At 45.2% G+C, this 24,394-nt stretch overlaps 1 protein-coding gene across 1 annotated transcript in view; it reads right to left on the bottom strand.

The window, feature by feature from the left end:
• adgrb1a (adhesion G protein-coupled receptor B1a) overlaps positions 1-24,394 on the bottom strand; it is a gene marked incomplete at both ends in the record, with an annotated part of 49,035 nt that overhangs the window by 3,045 nt on the left and 21,596 nt on the right. Inside the window, 17 exon segments of the mRNA XM_084471907.1 lie at positions 696-735; positions 970-1,065; positions 1,964-2,135; positions 3,650-3,748; positions 5,919-5,978; positions 7,266-7,351; positions 8,060-8,126; positions 8,475-8,544; positions 8,694-8,844; positions 9,512-9,614; positions 10,415-10,518; positions 14,245-14,371; positions 18,970-19,013; positions 19,201-19,303; positions 20,374-20,449; positions 23,245-23,388; positions 24,251-24,359. Of these exon segments, the coding sequence (XP_084328033.1) occupies positions 696-735; positions 970-1,065; positions 1,964-2,135; positions 3,650-3,748; positions 5,919-5,978; positions 7,266-7,351; positions 8,060-8,126; positions 8,475-8,544; positions 8,694-8,844; positions 9,512-9,614; positions 10,415-10,518; positions 14,245-14,371; positions 18,970-19,013; positions 19,201-19,303; positions 20,374-20,449; positions 23,245-23,388; positions 24,251-24,359 (1,651 nt within the window).

The following is a 24,394-nucleotide window of genomic DNA, read 5'->3' as shown; positions in this document are numbered from 1 at the left end:
AGAGATTCAGGAGATTGGCGAACAACATCGTTCAGAACGGAATCAGAACCGCCAGCACTAGCGCCACAACCTCACGACACTCACAAACCAACAAGACTAACAAAAACATTTTTTCCTGATGCATCTCACTCCTGAGAGTGGGATTGTGGTGGGGTGGGGGGGGGGGGGGGGTGCTGGTGTCTGTGTCTCGATAGCTTTGTGCTCCAGATGCTTCTTCTGATCGTCTGTTTCCAGAGATAATCAGATCCGGTCTCCCAGCGGGGGCCTGCCAGGAGAGGGCCCCTGCTATCTGATTCTGCACCGTAGGGAGGAGACTTCATTATACGGTGTTGGGTGCGGCTCAGAATGCACCCCTATTTATCTGCATATTACTACGCAACACACAGTCAACTCCCGCCTGCCGACATCCTCAATCACGCTGTGCAGCTATCCCAAGCCCTCATCAAAATCAGGCTTTGGGAAAAAAAGGTTCTCAGTAACTGACGACTGGGGATGGCTAGGAATTTGAACAAACGAACATCTGTTGTGACAATACAGAGGAGCGGTTGGAAATCACTTGAGACAGCTTGTGGTGGTTATGAAGGGAGTTCAGCGCATATGAATACACAAGCCAGATCTCACACACATATTACACACACATATACCCACATATTCACACACATACACACGTACACAATGTACTGCTTGAAATTTACCTGAGCGACATGCAATATCCACGTCTTTCTCAAAGTCAGTCTGAAAAACCAAAGGAAACAAAACACAGTTGTATTATTCACAATAGGAGGACATGAACAGACTTAATTATAACAAACGGTTGCCAGGTAGGCTTTTCAACAAAACACAAAAGAAAGTCTCAAAAGGATTCCACAACTGTGTTCCTTGAGTCTTGACAACTAATCACCAATCACATCGATATTGATACTGTGTCATCAAACTCAACACACAAAGCATTTCACATCATCATGATACCATGAGCTGGGCGTGTCCGTTCTGGAAAGATCCTCCTGAGTCTGCGTTGCCGTCCTCCTGGCGGTCCACCACACGACACTTGACCGCCTCTTGCACCTGGACCCCCCAGGGAGACACACCGTCAGGGTTCCTGCCCTCCTTCCGGTCAAATGATCCCCCCTGCGGCCCATGGAAACGAGGCTGCTCCGGGCAGCTGATCCTGCTGCTGTTCAACATTCTAGCTCCTCTTGCTCCTCTAGCTCCTCTCCTCAAGCTCTGCTCCTCTAGCTCCTCTCCTCAAGCTCTGCTCCTCTAGCTCCTCTCCTCAAGCTCTGCTCCTCTAGCTCCTCTCACAAGCTCCTCTAACTCCTGTTGCTCCTCTAGCTCCTCTCCTCAAGCTCTGCTCCTGTAACTCCTTTAACTCCTGTTGCTCCTCTCCTGTTGCTCCTCTAGCTCCTCTCCTCAAGCTCTACTCCTGTAACTGCTCTAACTCTGGTTGCTCCTCTAGCTCCTCTGCTCTGCCTCCTATTTGGTGCTAAAATACTGTGTGCCCATAAAACATGCAACAGTGTGACAAAGTCGGTGGAAATATATTTATGTTGTTACGCCAAATTTGTAGTTTGCATAACTGGAGAGTGCCTTTATTTTCATTTCTTATTTGGCTACAAATCCGTTATTTGTCAAAAAGCTGTGACAGTATAGGGGCAAATTGAATTTAGCATTAAGTTCATAAAGTTTTATAATGTGACTTTCTAAAACTTTAAATGGCTCTAAAACACAAACAAACAAAAAACACCAACAACAAGAAAATGGAGGAGTGGACTTTTTCCAAAACTAATTATGTATCCATCTTATTAATTTCTGTAGTAATGGAACATCCCTGGGGGGAGGTTGTAATATCTGTGAGGGCTAGAGAAGGAGGCGGTAGGCGAGAGAGAGAGAGAGAGAGAGAGAGAGAGAGAGAGGGAGGCGGCGGCGACGGTGGGGGGTAAGAGAGATGGAGATGGAGGCATACCTCTCTGCGCAGGATGCAGTGCACCATGACGATGACAAAGCCCTCCAGGGAGTCGAAGACGGCGAAGAGGATCTGGAACAGAGCCGAGCGACGGTCCGTGATGGCCAGCACGGCAGACATCCAGGTCAGGGCGAGCAGCGGCAGCACCACACAGGAGCTCCACAGAGACGCCCTGCAGCACAGCCAAAGGACCCAGCGTGAACGGGAGAGAAAGACCTCCTCAGAACCATCATCACGAGGCTATCTGGAATGGGGCCCCGAGTCTACAGCGTCCATCGTAATGTTATTTGGGCAATGGCAGCAGATATATAACTATAGCTTTTTACTTGTCTAGCAAAAAATCAGCATGGCTGAAAAAACAAATGTCTTTCTTTAAAACCGCCCATGCCTGTTATGTTGCTTCTACGCAAAACATTGTCGACACATTATCAATTGTAGATTAATTAAAAGAATTGCTGCCTTTTCACTTAAGATTTAAAAACACTGCAAGACACACATTATACTTAATGGCACGGGCACAAAGAAAGAAAAAAGGTAAACATACATCCATACTCTGTAGATATATGTGTTTATATTTAACATATATGACATGCGTGTATGTTAAAAAATGGTCCATTCAAACCATCCTTGGGGCCAAGTATATAGGACCCCCAGAGAAGGGGGGGGGGGGGGGGGGGGGGAGCGGTTCAGGAGGGAATTGCAGAAGGTAAAGATAAAGGAAAATGAGGACAGAAAGAGATGTGGAGTCATAGGATAGCAGTTCCTCCGCCCAAAACTAAAGGGATCTACGTTTTTAAATATTTTTTAGTGTTTATCGTGTTTGTGTTCTGACTTAGTGGGACACATTTGTTTGGGGGGGGGGGGGGGGGGGGCTTTCGTGCATTGCTTTTGTTATGTGTTCATGTGAATATGTTTTTGTTTTCTGACTTTATCTAGAGTGTTTCATGTACCGTTACATAACGTTTTTTGCAGAAGTTCTAGAAATCCCTGGATAGTTACATCACACATACCATGTTTACACACACACACACACACACACACACATTCACAACCTCTTATTGTTGCAATTGAAATGCTCATTAAGGATGTCTCTCTCTCCCTCCCCCTGCCCACAGCCGGGAGACATTTCAATACTGTTAATAATAGCAGAATCTGCTCACATCAGTAGACTACCTTCTGTGCATTTAAGCACAAAAATGCACACACTCATTTGTAACAATACGACTAATGGATAATCCAAATGTTTGATTATATGGTAATTTTGTTACTGTTTAAGTCATTTGTAGACACACACATCCACACGGTAACCAAACACGTTCAACATCAAAATGTGTCAGCCTCTTGTGGCCAGTCCCTCTCTTTTTAAAGGCAGAAGGGAGAAGGAAGGAAGGAGGGAATAAAGTTAGGATAAGGGACTTAGAGAGAGAGAGAGAGAGAGAGAGAGAGAGAAAAATAAAGAGAGGGAGAGGAAAGGAGGGACGGGATAGGTAGAGTTATAGAGAAGGGAGCAGAGGGAGACAAGAATAGTTACGGAGTAATAATTAGAAGGAGTAACATTGTGTTACTGGTAGCTGTAGAGAGCGAGGGAGAGATTGAGGAAGGGACAGGAGAGGTAGAGTTATATAGAAGGGAGAGGAGAGAGAACAGAGTAAAGAATAGTTAGGAGTAATAATTAGCGGGACTAACATGGCGTTACTGGTAGCTGTGGTGGACACGTCAGCCGATGAGATAACTCCGCACTTGGCACATTTGAGCGTCATATTGTACAGGGGCACTGTCATCTGACTGCAAAGTCAAATTAACACGCTGTCACATACACAGATACAAATACACCTGCACGCACACATCCCGTATACACCCATACACACACACACAAACACACACACACACACACACACATACACACAACACGTACACAAACGTGCACAGGTGCGTGCACGTGGATTGGACAGGCATGGGCACAGGCAGCTTGTCACAGTGATCTCTGACCTGTCTCTCTCTCAGGGCTAGGAGTTGTGTGTGTTGACATTTTCTTCTCTGCATTTATGTCTACAGGGGATGATGATGAATATTTGACATTATTATGAATAAAGATGAAATTCCGGCATTTTTTGTGGTTTAACAAAGCTCTTTTCTTCCATGGTTTAGCATATTTTCTAGTTTATTACATATAAACTATAATTTACTACGAAGGTCTAAAGGTCTATTACTTACTCTATTTTGTTTTGTCAGCTCAAACCATACCTTTATGGAATTAATGCTGGGCACTTAATCAAGCATCCATCCAACATGCAACCACACTCACACACACGCACACACACATGCAATCAGTAGAGTGTCATTAACATATGCACTACGACGTCAAAGTGGAGAACTTAAGCAAGAGTGCTAGTTCTAGAATTGTGCATAACCTATATCTGTATGTGCGTTACAAAAAACACACGCAACATAAGGCAGTGTTGTAGCAGCGTGAAGCAGCGAAAGACCACCCTGGGAACGATGACCAACGACATGAGTCTGCAGCCCAACCTCTCCTCTGCCCCACAACCAGTAAAGTCAAGAGAAGCCAAACCAAATCGATTGCACAGCCCCTGGACTGCCTAGATTAAATTCCTGTAATAGAATGAATTCAATTTCAAGTAAAAGGGCAAAAACACCCTCAAAATATGTTCCGCAGGCGATGATATTAAAAAGCAATACGATTTTTTTTATAGGATAAAAAACATTTACCAACATAAATTCCCCTCGTCTTCATGGTGATGGTGATGGTGTGCGTGTGTGTGTGTGTGTGTGGGGGGGGGGGGGCTGGGTCAATGGAGCCTGCTAAGCTCCCACCAAAGACAATAATCTCACGCACACACACTGACCCAAGGTGTTATTGTGCGTTTGCTGATAATCTGTCCATCGACTCACACAGAACCTGGTTTTCAACTCCCAGTTGCCATTAAACAAAGGCTTCAAGATGTTAACCCACCCTAATATCTTTGGAGGGTTCTACCCAAGGACAATCCAGAGTGTGAACGCCACACGGTTTCTGTAAACATGTGTTCCATATACGTATCACTGAATGGAATCGGGGCTCTCTTGTCTATTTAAATTTTCCTAGCCAATTACCCGTTCACACAGTCTCAGAAGCTGCTCAGGCCCGGCGCAGATGCTTCGTGTGTCTCATTAGATGCTGCACACATTCATTACCTTCATTAAACATGAGATTTGGGCTTTGAACACAGAGAAACAGGCGCCATTGTGCGGCGGTACGGGGGACAGAGACACCATTGAAGGGGAGCCTAAGTCGGAGTCCCTACACCAGCCCGCTTTGGGCTCCACCACAGCCAGGACAAAACGAACGGTATGCAGGAACACAGAGTCAAACTGCTGTGCGTCGCTTGTGACAGCACCGTTACACAACATTGTTCAATCAGTTATGTTGAGACCTCGTTCATTTCCCATGGCGGTTACACAACCAGCTGTCCACAAACACTGGCCTACAAGCTATTTATGGCTCAAAACCGTAAACGGAAAGACACATTTGTCCAGATGCAAAGACGTGTTAGTTTACCGAGAGTCTTACACACACACACATACAATCACACCCCCTCATCATCGTTATTACAGATTTATCTACAGCCTAAGTATCAAAAGGTAATTGTTACTACTGTATTATAACTACTATTGTAACTACTGTATTATTATTGTGAAAAATGTCATTGATCATTTAGATTTATTTTGTTATGTCAAGAAGTTGTCAGAACTCAAACAATAAGGTTAGCTTAATATGTGTTTACTATTGCACTACCAGGTGTTAGGGTAAATTGCAGGGTAAATAGCGAGGGAAGTACTAAGGCGGCCAATCGGATGTGCTTGCTAGCAGAGTGGAGTCAGCAGGGTTTGGTGATGGGCGGGGCTATTAGCCATACATCAAGAAAAAAGGGTGAAGTGGGCAGATATGTTTTACCCAATCACAGATGACATGGGAGAGGGCCTCTGAGGCTGATGTGTTCCTGATGGGAGAGCCCTGAGTGAGAGAGAGGGGATTCTGTGCAAACATGACTTTTCAGACAGCAAAAATAAAACAAGTACAGTTCAACAAAGAGGTCATTGGAAAGGCAAACATTGTTCAGGTTGGTAGATAAGAGAGAAAGAAAGAGAGAGAGGCAGATATTGATAAATAATAACAATTAGACACAACACTAAGTAAAGGCCTAACAGCCAACATTCAGGCTAAAGGCAAGCAGGGTGCATGGAAGCCGTCATATGTGTAGTTATAGTTCAACTTCAGGATGTCAATTACTTTATAAACTATGATGCACTTGACTACCACAAATGCAAAAACTTAAAAGGATTCCTGAATTTATATTGCCTCTCTTTGCTCCGTTATTAGGATAAAACTTGGTCATGCAGCACAGACAATTGTTGTAGTTACTCCAGTAGTGATTTTATGCTGATTGTCCCCACCTTGCACATGCAAGTCGCTGTGGGTAAAAGCATTTGCTAAATTGCAATGTAAATCTAAAGGTCTTATTGAAAATAGTAAAGTCAACCCTTAATTGACAAAATCTGGCAAGAGAGGAAACTAATGAAAGGCTGAGCGGTCTGAGAGCCTGATGCCATAGTGTGTGTTTATATATATGCATGTATTTGTTTATCCACAGAGTGAAAATGGATTATACAAACTATATCGGTTAGAAGCGACCCTGCTTCCATTTGCACTAAACGTCCAAACAGGAATAACACAACAAGGACAAAGGGGAAAAAGAAACAAATAAATAAATACATAAAATCACATTAAAAGCCCCCCGCAAATCAATACGAGCTGGAGCAATGTGTAACCAAACGACCCCCAAAACAAAGTGGCAACGCACAAAGAACTAAAAACAAAACAACAGGAAAATGAACTCAAAGGAGGGTGAGATGACTGATCATTGGGTCAATCGTGAAGCAGGACCAGTAACCAGACGGTCTTTTATCGGCCTGATAGCATTTCTTTTTTCATTCTACTAGCACCCTTTTCGGGCCCCAGGACCCTGCAGAGCCAATTCCATTGATCTTAATCAAGATCGATGTTTTAAAATGGAAATCATTACTTCTCATCACGTTGTTGAACTAGATCAAAATTGCCCATATTTAGGGGGTTGCAATTTTCCCGTTAGCTTTTTCTTGATGGTCTTGAACATAAGGTAATGTTGCTCTGGTTCTTGAGCTAATTCCAGACAAAGAACCCCCCCCCCCTCCCTTCTCTCTCCCGGACATCAGGCTGGTTATAGGTCCATAATCAGAATGGGATGAGTGGTATATCGCATACCCCGCCCTCTCCTTCAGTTTCATATCAGTTATGCCGTCTTTGGACACCAGTTTGTTAAAAACCAGAATCCCGATCACCATGTTAACCTGGGAAGAAAGGGGAGAGATGTTGTGGTTAAGGAGGAACACAACTCCTAATGCCATCCAGAAAATGATGGTAACGGCCTCTGATTAAAAGTAACATGCATTTGAGTTATTCACTCAAATCCGTGGCTGCATTTAGATGCTTAATACCACCAACTAAAATAACATGGTTAGACACTTTGGGCGTTTAATGAAGTGGAATAGAATACAATCAAGGAGGAATTCACAACCAAGGGATGGCTTGTACTTTCTGGACACAGAGTGAAGTGAGGAACGATCCTATTTGAGCTCAGCGTAGTTTAGTTACATCTCACATTAGTAATTGTATTTGTCCAATACAAAGACATTCTGCCCTTGCAAACCTCAGTGATGACATTTAATTAATCCTAGCGGTCAAATAAGTGACCCTATTACAGTTACTGACTCATCGCCATAATTAACTTTTTAAATACCTTTACATATTTACACCCTGCTATCAGGGGTACACAATGGCCAGGATAAAATAAAACAATAAGATGGCTTTACGACTTTACATGATCAGCCGTTGCCTCTGAAAAGTATTGCCTGAAGATAGGCATCAAGCTAAGACAAGTTTGTCTGTAGGCTTGGCTCAGAGCTCTTTAAAAGCAAGCAAAGTTTTAAAGATGTGAAGGGGAAGAGCAGAGGGAAAGGGCTTCCTCGGGCGGGGGCAGTGTCAGAGAGAGGAAGTACCAAGACTACAGCGGCCGCAGGTCCCACAAAGGCATAGAGCAGACCACCTTCCAGGGAGAGCCAGCAACTAAGAGAAAGAGAGTGAGTGATGGAGAGAGAGAAAAACAGGGAGAACGTAAGAATCAGAGGCAAGGGCTAAAGCAGTATAGCACAGGGGCAAAGGTCTGAATGAAAGTGAACACGGAAGGAATCACTGCACGGCACTCAGGGCGGACAGCGCCTGAGAGAGTAGGAGGTAGGGACGACCTGGGAGCCATGGGAAGCCGAGGGGTGAATGACCCTCCATGAATGTGTTCCCAACCCCCGGTAACCCTCCCATGTATGTGTCGTATTTTTAACCCAGTCGCGGAGTTTACTCAACACAGTACGGGCAAGCCAACAACCTGCAGAGTACAACAAAGTCAGAGCTACTCACTAGTTGGGCGTTCCGTATCCCTTGGCCTTGGTGAAGCCGACGGAGATGGCCACCACCAGGGCAGGGAGACCTGGGAGTCGGGGAGGGTTGAAAACACACATACAAGTCGCTACATTAGCACCCAGACAGGTTAGGGTGTTTGATAGACAAGAGAGCATAAGACACGGGGACGGTAGAAAGGCAGCCGCGCCCCCCCCCCCCCCCCCCCCCCACACCCACCCCAGCCGAGACACAGGAAGCGCTTGCGTATGATGCGGTTCCTCAGGCGGCCCGTGACCGCCATGTAGGACTGCCACGCCTCCGTCAGCACCCAGCAGAAGGAGGACAGGAAAAAGAAGTGGAGGAACGCCGCCACCAGGGTGCACAACACCTGCAGAGACAGAGAGAGAGAGAGAGAGAGAGAGAGAGAGAGAGAGAAAATCAATTCATGCCATTATGAAAAGGTGAGTGAGAGACAGGAAAGTGGGTTGAAAGAATGAATGGCATGTAGCATTGGATCCCAGTTCACAATGGAACCTGGGTCTCGAACCTGGGCCTCTGTGTTTAGCCAGTTAATGTGGCTGTTATTCCGACTTTTGAGTGTGGCGACAATAGTAATTTATATTCTGTACATATTGCGATTCTGTAAATATTGCATTTGGATGTTGAGATTTATTTTTGGGAGATGTTCTCTTTTGTGTGGTTAATACCTGGCCACAGACCATTGAGATAAAGAAATTAAGCCTTTTTCTTTTCTTCCATAAAATTAAAATATGTTTTGTTATCATTTTGACCGATTTATTTATATTGTACCTTATCAAATCTGCAATTTGCAATTTGTGTGGGCTAAACGTAATGCACGTCTCAACATCCATATGTGCCATTAGCACTCTTGGTTGTGGTGGATAGATGTGTCGTACATAATCTACATTACAATGGCAAATAAATAGACTTTGATTGAGATTGATTGATTAGTTTGATTAGCTAGAGTTTGACTTGACTTACACGATGGCCGAACAACAAACTGTGTGGCGTACCTATAGAGGTCCAGTCCTCACCTTGTTGCGTGTCTGCGTCTGACCAATGAGGATCAGAGCGTTGGAGGAGATGATTGACAGACAGAAGTTGATGAGGATCACGGAGCGTTCAGAGCGAATATACCTTCAGAAAAAGGGTTGAAGATAAAGCAAGATTATTATAATACCAATAGTACATGTTAATATTACAAGTAAAGCTCCACATTACTGGTGATGCCACAGAGAACATTTCACATGCAATGGGGATTCAACATGGGGCAGGCCAGTCCGATGACCTATCCATATGTGCCATTAGCACTCTTGGTTGTGGTGGATAGATGTGTCGTACATAATCTACATTACAATGGCAAATAAATAGACTTTGATTGAGATTGATTGATTAGTTTGATTAGCTAGAGTTTGACTTGACTTACACGATGGCCGAACAACAAACTGTGTGGCGTACCTATAGAGGTCCAGTCCTCACCTTGTTGCGTGTCTGCGTCTGTTGGCTGTGACCCCCACTTGAAAGCTTCAGACTATTGAACCCCTATGGCTGCAATCTATCCCTAGACACTGTTGAGCCAGATGCGTAACCCTTACCTGTTCATTAATGACCAATGAAAAATAAAATCACTGAAAGGATCACTTTGGATAAAGTCTCTCCCGCCCAAAGCACACAAGAGAGTGAATTCGGGTTCATAGATGTAGCACGGCCCAAAAAAACAAAACTAGAATTGTTTAAACAGTGCAAAGCAAACAGAAGCAGCAATGTAGTGGGGGCCGTACTATCCCTCTCGCTTTCGTAAAGGACTCGAGTCTATTTTGGACACGTCAATTCCAAAACATGACGACGGGTGTGTCCGGTGCTTTTACGGTCCCCTCGACGAGCACGGCCGCCTCGTCTCCGCGGCCATACTGGTGCGTGCGGTGGTGGGAGCCTACCTCCAGACGGACACGTAGATGATGATGAGCAGCAGCAGAGTGAGGGAGGACACCCCGCAGCCCACGATCAGCGTGACGGACGGGAGCTGCGTTTTATCCATGCTCTGGAGAAAAGGCACACACAAAGCAGGGGGAATATTCAGGGCTCGTAGTGGTGTGTTATCCACACAGAGGTATTCTGCCCTCGTGTGTGTGTGTGTGCATAAAGACACGCATGCACAGCGGTGCGCGTGGCTACCAGACAGGCTGTTGTTTAGGTCTTGTCAATGGAGAGCAAGGTGACTTGAAGGTGAATGGAAAAATAATTTTACAAAAATATGAAAAAATACACACCTCACCCCCCTGTGCATTAGCATACACCAGCTACAGTATGGTTAGGTCCACCGAATTTGCATACGTCCGTCTACTATTTCCGTATGTACGCAGATATCTCATTAAGAAACACAAAGCATGATTTCCTAGTCCTGTGCGTGTTCTCTCCATACTACTGCAGCCATTGTCTTCATCACTATGGCAACAGTGCAATATGGCAGCGCTCCTGCAGCAGCTCTCACACTGGGACCATGGCACATTCGACTTGTGTTCCATATCTGGGTCGCACTTGTATAATTACTGTACATTGTATACACACGGACAAACGCACACATGTACATGTTTAGCCAGCCATGCAAAATGTACAGCCATGTCTAATGAAGCTGGAGGTCAGCATAGAAAGGCTAAAGACTGCTAAACACTAGCATGAACAATCTGAGCTAGCATATCAGCTAGCTCACATGTCAGGTCAGGGCACGGTGGCAACACCTCCACAGCCATAGACATGTTTACTTGAAATAAAAGGGATATGAAACGGCTCATTTTAAACAATGAGCTGATGAGTTAGAGTGAAAGACAGATTGAAATCAGATTTGATTTAGATTTTTCTTCCCCAATGTAAAAAAAAAAGTCATCTATGTATCCAATCCTTTCCATCCCAGGTGTTTGGGCGGGGGAGTGACAGTCCACTGAGATGATGTGGAAGTATCTGTTGAGATTATATTTTATGGGGGGGGGCAGGAAGAGGAGACGCGTGGGAGTGAGGGTGCTACGAGGAACGCGGTGACATGAGGGAGTCTCTCCACGTGGACCCCTCAAGCCGCAGATAATTGGCTGAGTTTATAGCCTGTCTTGTCTGCAGGTTTGATGTGTGTGCTGAGGCCAAGTTAATTAAATCCCCCTGATTAATCTACACTGCAGCGAGTTCCCCTCCCCCCCTCCCGCTCTAAAAGCAAAGCAGTTCGGTTGGGGTTAGATTATCATTTCAGTGGAATGGAAAGTCGCTGCTCACACAGAAAACACTTCCTACTCCTTAGGGCTTGACTACCCATATAGGACTTATCTCTCTCTCTTTTTGCTTTCTCTGTCTCTCTCTGTCTCTCATTCTCTCTGTGTCTTTCTCCCTCTCTCTCTGTCTGTCTCTGTCTGTCTCTCTCTCCGATAGTCCATAGCAAGGACTGCAGGGATGGATCCCTCCACGCCACCCCCACCCACATTAACACACACACTCCCACCATCACCCCCCCCCCCCCACCACCCATATTGGGAACCAAGCACAACCATCAACCGTCCATCCTTTTTTCCTTTATCATTTCTCTTGCAAAACTAGCCAACCGATGGTGCCTTCCAAAGCACTTGCTTTGTTCCTCCGTCTGCAGTCTGATTGAATTTCATAAAGCCTGCAGCAGAATCAAGATTGTGCGTTTGCTGGAACAGCCAAGGTGGTGGAAGGATATATATATATATATATATATATATATATATATATTATATATGTAAAAAAAAAAAAAAGCACAAGCGCAGAAGAAGAGACAGATTAGAGTGTGACGATGTATTGCGGAAGCGGCACGGGGGGGAAATTATGCAAGGAGTTGACTGAGATGTGGAGGAATACAAAGGGATGAGAGAGAGAGAGAGAAGGGCAGATAGAGGGTGGGTGTTTGTCATGCTAGGGCTGTCGATGGCTAGCTGCAGACGTACAGAGGAGGAAGCCAGGTCCGGTTAGAAGCCATCATGGAGTTGCAGAAGGAATAATTAGCATTGCCAGCCATGGCCATAGCGCACAAACCCACATCACAGTGTGTTTGTGGGGGGGGGGGGGGGAACTGGCCTTTTCCATTTCTCTTTCTCTTTTTTTCCCTCATCGTTGGCATGGGGAGCAAGTCAAGCTGCCACCATTTTGCTTCCCTCTGGGCATGTGAAAGCTCCAGACTGCGACAGTGCTGAGAATGGCCTGTCGTCTGCCCAGGTAGAGAGAGAGGCTACAGGCAGAGACAGAGTGGGCTGGCTTCCAACGAGAGGTGGTAGCCATCGTGCTAGCTACTATTAGCACACATGCTGCTAGGCTAGGGGTGATGGGCTCGCAGCTCTTACAGCACGCGTTGGCGCCCCCCCCCTCCCCCCCCCCCCCCCCCCGGGGCTCCATGTTAGCGGCAGTGTTCCATACTTCTGGGGTTGTACATGTGTATGTTAGAAAACAAACTAGACAGAGCAAACATCTTGCGGCGTGTTGGAATGCACCCATTTAATATGGTTCCACTCGCACGAGAGCTTTCCATTGGCTGACTAATCTTGGCTTTAGGATACTAGGATACGCAACAGAGAGCAAGATGTTCAAACACATACACACATACACACACATTTACATACACACACACACATACACACACACACACACACACCCACACACACACACACACCCACACACACACACACACACACACACGGCGGAAACCGAACAAATAAACATACCTTGGTCTGGTCAAACCAAAACTTAATTGGCTACCTATGCAAGTTTCCATCCATGTATTGTTGGTGATGCTGGGCAGTGGGTTAGCGATGCCTCATCTCCTACATCTTTTCTTGAAACAATGCAAGCGGCATTTCTCCTTTGCGTCAGCTACATCTTTAAGAGGGCCCCGAGTGCCTATGCTGTTACCAGGGCAACAAACAAACTGCATCCGAAGCAATTTCCAGTCTAATAATAACTAATCTCACAGAAGAAAAAATCACCAAAAGACCCTGCCCTTTTCCCAGTAGAAACTGGGAAAACATACTTGAATCAGTAGAATTCATCAGTGATTTCCATGTCCTTTATCACACATTCTCTCATGGTGCACAGCACAGCAGCAACCACCATCTGAGATTATATCAGAAATACTGCTATGCTGCCCCAATTTGCAATTTCTAATTTGCATGTCTGCATAGTGTAGGCCCCTAGCCCCAGAGACGTGGAAACACAAGGAGCGACGGTTTGATTGGCATCGTTGCGATTTAGAGTTGAACATCAGTTTGTTCATCAATTGTGGTGCGCATATGTCTTATTATTAGACATGAGAGATGATTTGCGATTCCTCACACGGCACCCACATCACAATCCTATTCACCATGATGTAATGTATGCAAATCAACACATCTGTCGGTAAACATCCTGTGCGTTGTGCGTTGAAATGCAGCGGTGACCAACAGCCCGGTGTAGCTTGCCTTGCTGAACAATCGTCAAGCTATGCAGGATATATATGAATAGATTTTTTTTACATGCCCAAACGTTTTATTAGTGAAGACACAGAGCAGGCTATATACAGTGGTGCCATGTCGAGGAGGAGAGAGAGAGAGGGAGCGGGAGAGAGAGGAGGGAGGGGGAGGGAGGGAGCGAGGGATCTGTTGATATGTTACAATGACGCCCTTTTCATAAAACCTGACAGATACATTCACCTAACTCGCAAAACACATTGTTTCGGATGCATCAATGTCCAAAAAAAAAAAAAAATAGGTAGGGAGGTGTCGGTGGGACTTACCATGTCAGGATTTAGCCGTGCTAAAATGGCGAAGGTGGACAGTCTGTCACACACGCATTTGGTTCTGAATGAGTCGACGAGCACGGCTCTGCAGCCCCTGGTAGACCACGATCCGAGCAGCGAGGAGCTGCGGAAGAGAGAGAGAGAGAGAGAGAGAGAGAGAGAGAGAGAGAGAGGACGATGCAGCGGTGAATAAAACCCGCAAAGATATTCAAATCCCCCCACGTTAGAGCTAACTATGAAGCCCTAATCCACGTTACATCTTCGCCGGTCGCGAGCAGAGGCGCAGAACGCAGCGAACGCGGTGATGAACGGTCTCTGTGGCGGAGCTGCACAGCACAGCTTTCTGCCTGGCCACATTATTATTCCGATAGAGTGGAAACTGAAATATCCCCGAAAATACGTAGGGAAAAATAACGTTAACAAGTAAATCTAACGAAATTCTTCCAATAGATGTAATTTCCGAAAGTAACAATTTCACAAATAATCAGTGTCGTTAATTGGCGCGTTTTTTTTTAATTAGGCAACCATATATGAATCGTAAATTATCCTATAGGCTTCTGCGTTACGACAGCGATTGCGTCTCAATAAACGATTTGAAGACCGCGTGGCTCACTGGCACTTACAGTGAGCAAATAAAACGAAATAATAAACCACTATACCTAATTTATAGTCCCACACAATATGTCAAATGACCCCTTGAATTGGTATTAAGGTTGAAACACACACACACACACACACACACACACACACACACACACACACACACACCACACACACACACACACACACACACACCCATATATACGTGTTTCTAAGGCAATAACAATCGCAGTGCTTAGAATAATATTCATCATTCCTGGAGTTTTGAAATCAATAGATTGGATTTTCATCCGCAGGCCTTCCAACCAACTAAAATACAAAGCAAAGAGCTTTTGCTCCGTGCAACTTGTGCAAAGTAGACAGCTGTCAGAACACAATCCATTAAAATGGTTGTGCACATTATTCCAGCAAAGATTACACTTTGCTGTTCAATGCATTTTTCACTCGGATTTGCCCCCTTCTCGTAGCTGGGTTGTATGTACATAGCCTACACAATAAAACACATTTTAAGCCATGAATTAAACTCTTATTTTTCCATCACGACTGTACACAACAATCTATTTTCCTAAATACTTGAGTCATGGACGCAGGTTGACATCTTGACTTATGCTGCAATCACCTTCAACCAGTTAATTTCCTTTAAACTTTCCCCGAATGTCTTTTGCATGAGATTGCTCACACACTTATGCTACAATATGGTACTATCTACAGGTTATCCATGTACAGAATCATATCAAACACACACAAATGTCACAGACGACAAAAATAAGTCAGCCTTCTGGAAACCCATGCAGCAGCTTTTATAGCACAAGCGCAGCATATACAGTGCAAATTGTTTTCCAGAATGCCTTCAAAGTATCACACCACAATGCACACAGGCCCTGAAAGAAAATGTCAAAATAAATAAAACAAAACAACTTAAAGCCATCACTGGTACTTGCGGACCAAGCTCTCAAGTTGTTCACAGCGAGTTAAAGTGTCTTAACAGTATATTTCTCCCAAACAAATTATCACTCTGCTTCCAGTAGACTTTAAGCCTACCACGAGTGCCAAAACCAAACAGGATTACCCAAAGTGCATCTGGGTGACAAATGCTGAAGGGCAACTTGGGCATGAGAAAATCAAGAGAGAGCAGGGGAGCAAAAGTGCCACACAGAAAAAAAGGATAGAATGTGTGGTGGTGGTGTGGGTTGTGGTGGTGCTTGTGGTGGAGCAGGGTGGGGACAGGTTTAGAGCAGAGGCTTCATGGCCTCTGGAGAAGGGTTCGCTGCTGACCCTAGCACATCATTTCTGAAAGAAATCCAATATATTACAACTCAGCGCTGTCTCTCTCTGTGGATGACACGGTTGGACCTCTCACTCCATCTCCCTCTCTCTCTCTCCGTCTCTTTCTCTCTCTCTCCGTCTCTTTCTCTCTCTCTCTCTCTCTCTCGCTCTCTCTCTCTCTCTCTCACACTCACACACACATGCTCTCACTCAAGCAAACATGCATGCCCACAGACAGACTTGGCCATAGCCTCTAGACTAGATGGTTCATTATGTGGCGGTCCAGCAGCCCTGCATGGGAGAGCCTCCCCTGCCAGAAACAGTGCCATGATGTAAAAGCCCTGCAGCAATGGAGACGAAGGCCTGAGTGCATAACCCCCCCCCCCCCCCCCCCCAAGGAATACGATCACTTTTAGTCAATTTTGCATGCATAATAATTTGATCATGTTCCGTTAATTATTAATTGATCAATTGACTTTTGCTGTACTTGATTACTTCAACAGGATTTAAGTTGGATGGATTTCATTGTCTTCAAACTTTTCCTTTAGACATGACCATGCATTAAAGCAACAAAGCAACACACACACACACACACACACACACACACACACACACACACATTGGCATACACACACAAACAAGGTAGTTTTGTTGTGATAGAAAGGCAGAGATAGAGAGGGATAGAGAGAGAGAGAGGGAGAGAGAGACGCTGAGTGGTTAAATTATAGATTTTTTTCTCAGTTGAAGTGTGGCCCCTTCAACAACCCTCCACACATCTCTTATCAGCAGGACAGAGGCGCCTCCCTCCAATTCTAATTCCTCCCCCAAAATATTAACTCATTTATCACACGCTCTATGCCTTCCTCCCCCTCACAGCTTCAGCTCCCTTCACATCCATGCTGGTACTGATGAGATGCCAGCTAGGACTGAGGGAGTAGCCCTGGTACTGATGAGATTCCACCTACGACTGGGAGAACAGATTCCTCTCCTGTTCCCTTGTTGTCTCTGTTCTTTTCCCGCTTGTTTTATTTCTCAGATTTTAGCATGCCCATCTTTCTTTACTTATCTCTATGGCTTATGGCTTATGGTCTTTCTTTACCACTAGTCTCTTTATCTCTCTCTCTCTTCAAAGCCCTGTCCATACCTTGCAATGTGTGCTTGTTCAAGCACTAAACGGATTAAGTCACGCCTGCCATTAGCACAAGTCCTCAATATACAAGGGACACTCAAGATTCATCTTAGCTCACCTGCTTGCTATACAAATGACAATCAACTTACTGCTTGGTTTAGTGCAACGGCGGCACTCAACCAAAGCACTATAACAACATGAGCTTCAATGACGTTACACTGATTCACTTCAGATGTGGGCTAGTTTGTTTAAATGTTTTTATTTGTGCGTGTGTTATTGTAATAATTAGCATGAACTTTTGTGCATGCATATGCCTTCACAGTATGGTGCTCCGCACCCTGAATGTGGTTGGCTGAGCATCACTGCATATTTATAGTCCTTGTGATAAGATCCCCCGGGAAGTATTTTAATGTTGAACTTTCAGACTGTGCTCCTCTGATCTTCCGTTCCACCGTTCGCTTGCTTTAGTCTGACTGTGTGTCCTCACAACCACCATCCCGAACCCCCCCAGCTCTCTCTCTGCGTTTTTCAGTTTTTCTGCATTTCTCAAGCGAAAACTTTTTCCCTCCCTCACTTCTTTTTTTAATCCTCAGACTGAGGCGAATAGCGTTGTGCTCTTCATCTCTGTAACAACAAGTGTACGCACCCATCTAAATGCAAATGTCCAACCTGCACTGCAATATGGCCATGGGCACGAGATGTTTGTTATTTGTAGTTTCTTTATTTTTTATCTTGCTCTCACACTTGAATATGCACACAACCTCCTTACCCCTGTGTTTAAATAAACAAGCAACTTTGAGGAGCAAGGTGCATTCAAAAGGGTGCTCTAAAATTGGGGTCTGTACCAAGCATTCATATTAAAAATGTTTCCCCCTTGCCATTCTCCCCTCCTCCTCCCCCCTTCCCTTGCTTTTCTGCTCTCTCTCTCTCTCTCTCTCTCTCTCTCTCTCTCTCTCTCTCTCTCTCTCTCTCTCTCTCGCCACCTCTCGGTCTCTCTCTCTCTCCCACTCTTATCTCTCCACTTTGTACACTGCTCAGAGCTCCCTTACATTTTGACGTGTGGTGGTGGGTGTCATGTGTGGGCCCGGAGATCCAGGGGGAAAAAAGAGAGGTGAACGACACTTCTCATTTTCCACATGGTGCATCGCTGTCAGCGAGGTGTGAGCACCGACTTTCACGCCATACCGCGCGGAGCCCCACACACCGCTGACACGCTCTGCACTTTTTGGCAACAGTGGGGGGGGGGGAGGCCTTGGTAAAGTTTGTCAGCTTAAAGAAGACAGAGGCAGTTTGGTCAGACACACATGAAAATACGCGGCAGAATGCTTCTAATCTCTGAAGGCATGTCTGTTGAGCCGCATGCAAGCAACAACTCGTTGACGGGTTGACGGGGGGGTATTATCGATAATATAAAATGCGCAGATCTTTTTTTTTTCTTTGTGCTCGTGCCGCCCCCCCTGTAATGCTGCCCCGGGCGGCTGCCCGCTTCGCCCGTGCCTAAATCCGCTACTGGCCGCATGAGAATTGAGACACTGAGACACTAAAACAGAGGAACGATCACACACACACACACACACACACACACACACACACACATAGCCGGGTTTTGTGTTCTATTAAGTTGTATTTGTTATTTTACTTTGTTTTCTTTCACTACCTCAGCCACAAGGTCAAGTATCGAGCGGCTGTTTGGATGATTGAATGCACTAAGAGGCAGACTGGCTTACCTGTCACTCTCATCCCACGATATGCAGGTCTGGTTGGTGGTTCCCTGGCCAGGGAGGGAACAGAAACAGCATTAGTTTGAAATGTGCTGATTAAAATAACAACAAATAAATGAAACACGTCCACAGTTATATCTACAAAGCACATGGACTCAAGAGCTACCAAAGTGAAACACAATAGGAAGTTGTATAGTTTGGCTTGGGCCGGAGGGGGTATTTGAGAAAGTAACTCACGTTGTAAAGGTGAGAGAATTCCACTTCCACAGGAAGTGAGAGCGATGCCGGTGTTGGCTTGATGGTCACAGACACGATTTTGGAGTTAACTACAGTGTTGTTTCTGGGGATGACGAAAAAAGAGCCAACTGATTAAGAATTTCACACAGTCAAACTGCATCTTTTCAAAGTGTCTGTTTACACTGAGGCCATTTCCAAGCACCGACAAGCTACAATCTCCTAACTTAAGATTTCATCCGAGACAACAGCTCATGCTATTGTCAGAAACATACAGACATTTTAATGTTTGAAAGGTTCTGCTTAGCATGCATTACAATTTCCTATTTTAAAGGCACTATCAATCATGTTGAATTGGACCAGGTGGTAGAAGCCATGGAGTGAAATCAAGGAAATGCAGCTTAAATTACTGACAACACAATCCTACTGTAGGACTGTTTACACCCTTCGTTCTTGTGCCTTCTCAGTTACATTGTACCCTGTATTCACCGTCGCCCACAAACCAGAGTACCACAATCATTCAACTTAAACATTGCTGTCACCTTGTCTCCTTCCTAAAGAGCGAGAGAGAGAGAGAGAAGAGAGAGAGAGAGAGAGAGAGAGGAGAGAGAGGAGAGAGAGAGAGAAGAGAGAGAGAGAGAGAGAGAGAGAGAGAAGAGAGAGAGAGAGAGAGAGAGAGAAGCGAGAGAGAGAGAGAGAGAGAGGTCTAGTGGTATGGAAATAACCCTTCCTGTTAAAGAACACACCAGGAGCACTGGATAGAATGTGGGAGGACACTTCTCTCTCTCCCTCTCTTGCCTCCCATCATATGTTTTACTGGATCATTATGCAGCATAACCAGATTACCATAATGGAGTGCTGCTTACTCCCAACATCCACAGCCCTGCATAATAGATAGGAGTCTGCATCCGTGTGTGTGCAAACAAAAATAACACATGCATGGCTGCCCTTATCCATAAACACAACCACAAACATCAAAATAGAAAAAAGCAAAACACAAGAAATGGTACAATAGTAAACTCTTCCTAGGAAGATAATGCCACTAAAATAAGGGTCAAGAATAGTTCAATCAATTCGCTTCACGGTGTGAAGCACTTAAACGTGGCTGTAAAGAGGGACGGAGCATGATGTACATGCTTTTGCATAAATTCCTTGTTTGAAGTCCAACTTCCTTACCTCTGCAGTGACAGAATGCTCCCCAGGTTTCTGTACAGAACGATGCCACTCACAAAGGTTGAAGAGTCGTCCGAATCTTTAACAGAGGAAAGGACAGTAAGCCCACACTGGAAGAAACATGGCAACATTCACAAAAAATGCATCCAGACAAAAGCAAGACAGCATTGGCCAGCCAGTGAACAAGGTGGTCAGACCAAAGCCAACCAGCCCAAGCTGTTAGAGCAGGAGAGTGGAGAAGAAAGATACCCCTGGCTTTGAGAGCTCCGGGCTGACCCGAAAGAGATGGCCCGCTTTTCCCCAAACTGTGGAGGCAGTAGAAAAGCATAAAGATAACACTAGCCCTGCTTGTGTCTTTCTCCCTCCTCCTTCTCCTTCTTCTCCTCCTCACCCTCCTCCTCTATTTTAGCCCCAAGAGTTTTTCCTATTGGAGCTGGCCTACATGACTAGTCAGCTATAAACACTGTCTCACACTCTGTCACTGCTGCAGTTGTGCTTGCACACACACACACACACACACACACACACACACACACACACACACACACACACACACACACACACACACACTCATTTTGTTGCACCCTCCTCCCACCCACTACTAGGAAGAGTTGAGAGGAGGAAAATCAAAGAAAGTGGAGTTTGTCACAGGTTATGGACTGTCCGGACCCCCCACTAGCATAAGACCAGAGGGGAGGTGATGCCCGGGCCCCATTGGCCCTCATCATGCCCCCAGATGATCACCACAGGGCTCCGTCTGCTGCTCCCTCTGAAGATGTTGCAGCCCGACACTGTCCACCGCGGAGCTACCAGACAGCCTCAAAGTGCTCCGGGGCAGTGTGAATGCTGCTAGCAGCCTATGAGTTCCCCATGGCTGAGATGCACAACAGAGCAGAATCACTTTGTGTGTGTGTGTGTGTGTGTGTGTGTGTGTGTGTGTGTGTGTGTGTGTGTGTGTGTGTGTGTTTGTGAGTGTGTGTGTGTGTGTGTGTGTGTGTGAGTGGGTTTGGGTGTGGGTTATGTTGTCGATGTGGTGTGGGTTTGCCTGTGCATGTGTGTGTGTTTCTGTGTGTGTTTGTGTGTGGTGTAGTGTACTCTGGAGTCACTGTGCACTGGCCAAAGCCCACTGCTGGGCTCCACCAGATGTTATATAACACAAATAAAATAAAATGAATTAGCCTTGTAGTGGTTGTTAGAAGGAGAAGGAGATAAAATCATAACTATACACAGGTTAGATTCACTCTGTTATTACAAACTGCAATGCTAAATGCAGGCCTAAATATTCGTACGTATCATGGAATTAAGAAAGTAAGTAAAGTTAATTTAAGTACCATTGTGTACATCATATGTAAATATGTACATCATAAGTAAATCTACTGTGCATAACATATTGTAAACACATCATGCAATTTAGTTGACACATTGCAGAAAGCAATGATATTATCCAAACACAGCCTATATGTCCAATCTCTGTTGACTGCTGATTTACTACTATGAAACAGTGAGGCTTAGTCAATGTTTATGTCAGGGGAAGCACATATGTTAAGTAGATCTGTTGTGTTCATTAGTCATTAAGTATTTGGCTAAGCATACACATGTGTGTGTGTGTGTGTGTGTTTGTGTGTATGTGCGTGGGCTTGCACGAAAAATGTGAAATTGAATGGAAACATGTGCAGGCAATGTCACTCACTGACCATCAGGTGTCATCAGGTGTCAGTGTTAAATATCTATTTTTGTGTTTGTCCGTGTTCGCCGGGTGACGGCCGGCGCTATCAAGCCAACCGTTTCAACACACACCGCTCCGAGAGTGCACTCATGCATGAACTTCTGCCCCAGTGGTCTGTGTCTCTCTATCGGGCTAGCGAGGAGGTTTGCCGAATTCCGTTATCCAGTGCGTACAGAACAGACAGCCCGAGTGCCATTTGAGCCCTTGGAGCCCGCGGGTCCGTACCGATGCGTCAGGCAGGAGAGTGATAAGCTTGACAGGCTGCTTATGTCTCCGCAGCCATGGAGACGAGTCTCCCAGCTGGGAGAAAAATGGCAGCTAATTGCCACTGATTGGCGCCTGTTGACTCCTGATTAGGAGTGACAGGCTAATTCTCATGCAGCATAGGTGAGAGGGGCCGCCCAGGGCTGTGAGAATCATCCCAGGTGCCAAACAATCCGCCGGTAAACAATCGGAACTAGGTTGCAATCGCATACTTTAGTTTTTTCTCCCGGGTCACACATATTGTCTGAGGCCAACTTTTGTGACCAGGTTTGGAATTCTGGTCTGTAGTCTAGTCTGGTGGTGATGATGATGTTGGACTCCAAGACCAGAAGGGTTGTTGGCTCGATCCCCAATGTCCCCAGGCTACCTGTTGGCATCCCTTTGCAAGATACGTAGCTTTTCTACTTAAAGGTGCTGTCGGTAGGATTTAAGAGCTGTAATTTGTGTGTAATTAGTTTGAAATGGCATAGCCATCCGTCAGCTATTAGTGAGTGAAATGCTCTGTGATAATATCTTTTTCCAGTTAACTGCGCCTGCCTCACTATGAGCTCATTTAGATTTAAGACCGCTCTTGGCTCATTTCTGACCCATCAGGGCATCTCTTCCCTGATTGGTTTGGGGGAATCCATCTCGCCTGTCAATCACAGGTGCGGTAATGCAGTACTACATTTTTAGCGACAATGTGATATTTAGAGGGTATTTTATTTGAAATGTTGCTCTCCTCGGCTCTTTTCCCTCTTTTCTGCTCCTTCTGTTTACAACCCAACTCCCAAATCCTACCCATGCAGCCGGGTTTCTAAAAACAAATCACTTTAAGTCGCTTTGGATAACAGTGTCTGCTCAATGATTCAGTTGGCGGTAGTAAGCAGTGGTGCTGAACCCACCTGGCTTTCCGCTGGACAGAATGTTCTTGGAGATGGTGACTCTGTCCTCTGAGCTGCGTGCCCAGTCCACCATGCCCCTCCAGCCCTTCATTGGGAAGCTGATGTCCGCATTGCCCATCACCGGGCGCTTGTGGATGCTCAGCACTGTGGTAGACGGGTTACAGAGAGACATAGACATTGTTTTCGACATTATTTTCAGCGTTCCATTCACTACTATGAATGGTATCTTCATACTGTGTATGAAGATACGTGCGCACTCTTGTTATAAATGTTCTATTTTTTCAATTTCTAGTACTGTACTGTTTTTTCATGCTGTATCTTGTTATCTTAGAGATAGACCAGACAGATATAGATATATAGATGGACAGATAAATGGTTGGATAGTTGGATGGATGTATGAATAGATTCGATACGATCGGGACAGATGTTTGCTAGGCCTGTGTGTATGCAGTGTGTGGGTGTGTGTTTTTTACAAAGTTAACAAAGGGACACAGAGGTCAAATGCTGGTACATGTGTGTTTGACAGCGTGGGTGGCTAGTTGGCTCCAGACAAGCGAACTGGCATGGCTATTAATAGGTCATCAGTCCCCAATTACCCGACGCTGTCAGTAGCTGTCTACCTACTCAAACCCCAACACAGTTTATCTCCATGCCAGCAAGGTCACTCAACTCACAGCAAACTTTATTTTTCCTTGGTTGTACTTGGGGGTAAAATGATTCATGATTGGACTCAAGCATCAACATTAAGTCATTGTGAATCAATAAGCAGCATATGCCCATGAAACTTGTCAATACATAACCGTCCTTTGCTATGGCAAGAGCCTGTAGGCAGTATTTCCTTATGCATATGTGTATCTCGGATATTTAACATGTAACATATTCTAAATTATTTACAAACACAAATAGAGTAGAACCTTTTAAAAATATAAAAGGTGAAACAGGTAAAAGAGCGCAGCCTTAATTACGATATAATAATAATCAATACTGTGATTAAAAGAAGGCCTACCTAGGTTTTCGGTGACCTCGTACATGTCCTGGAAGTCTTTCATCCTCAGGCCGATGACGTCCACAAAGTCCTCGATCAGACGAAAGAGCTCTTTGATGTTGGGACCAAGCTAGGACAGATTGGAGAGATATTAGTCTAGTAGTG

The sequence above is a fragment of the Micromesistius poutassou genome, assembly GCF_964030765.1.
Source record: "Micromesistius poutassou genome assembly, chromosome: 8".
Taxonomy (NCBI): domain Eukaryota; kingdom Metazoa; phylum Chordata; class Actinopteri; order Gadiformes; family Gadidae; genus Micromesistius; species Micromesistius poutassou.
The sequence above is the reverse complement of the archived record's forward strand: the minus strand, read 5'-3'. Positions and strand labels throughout refer to the sequence as shown.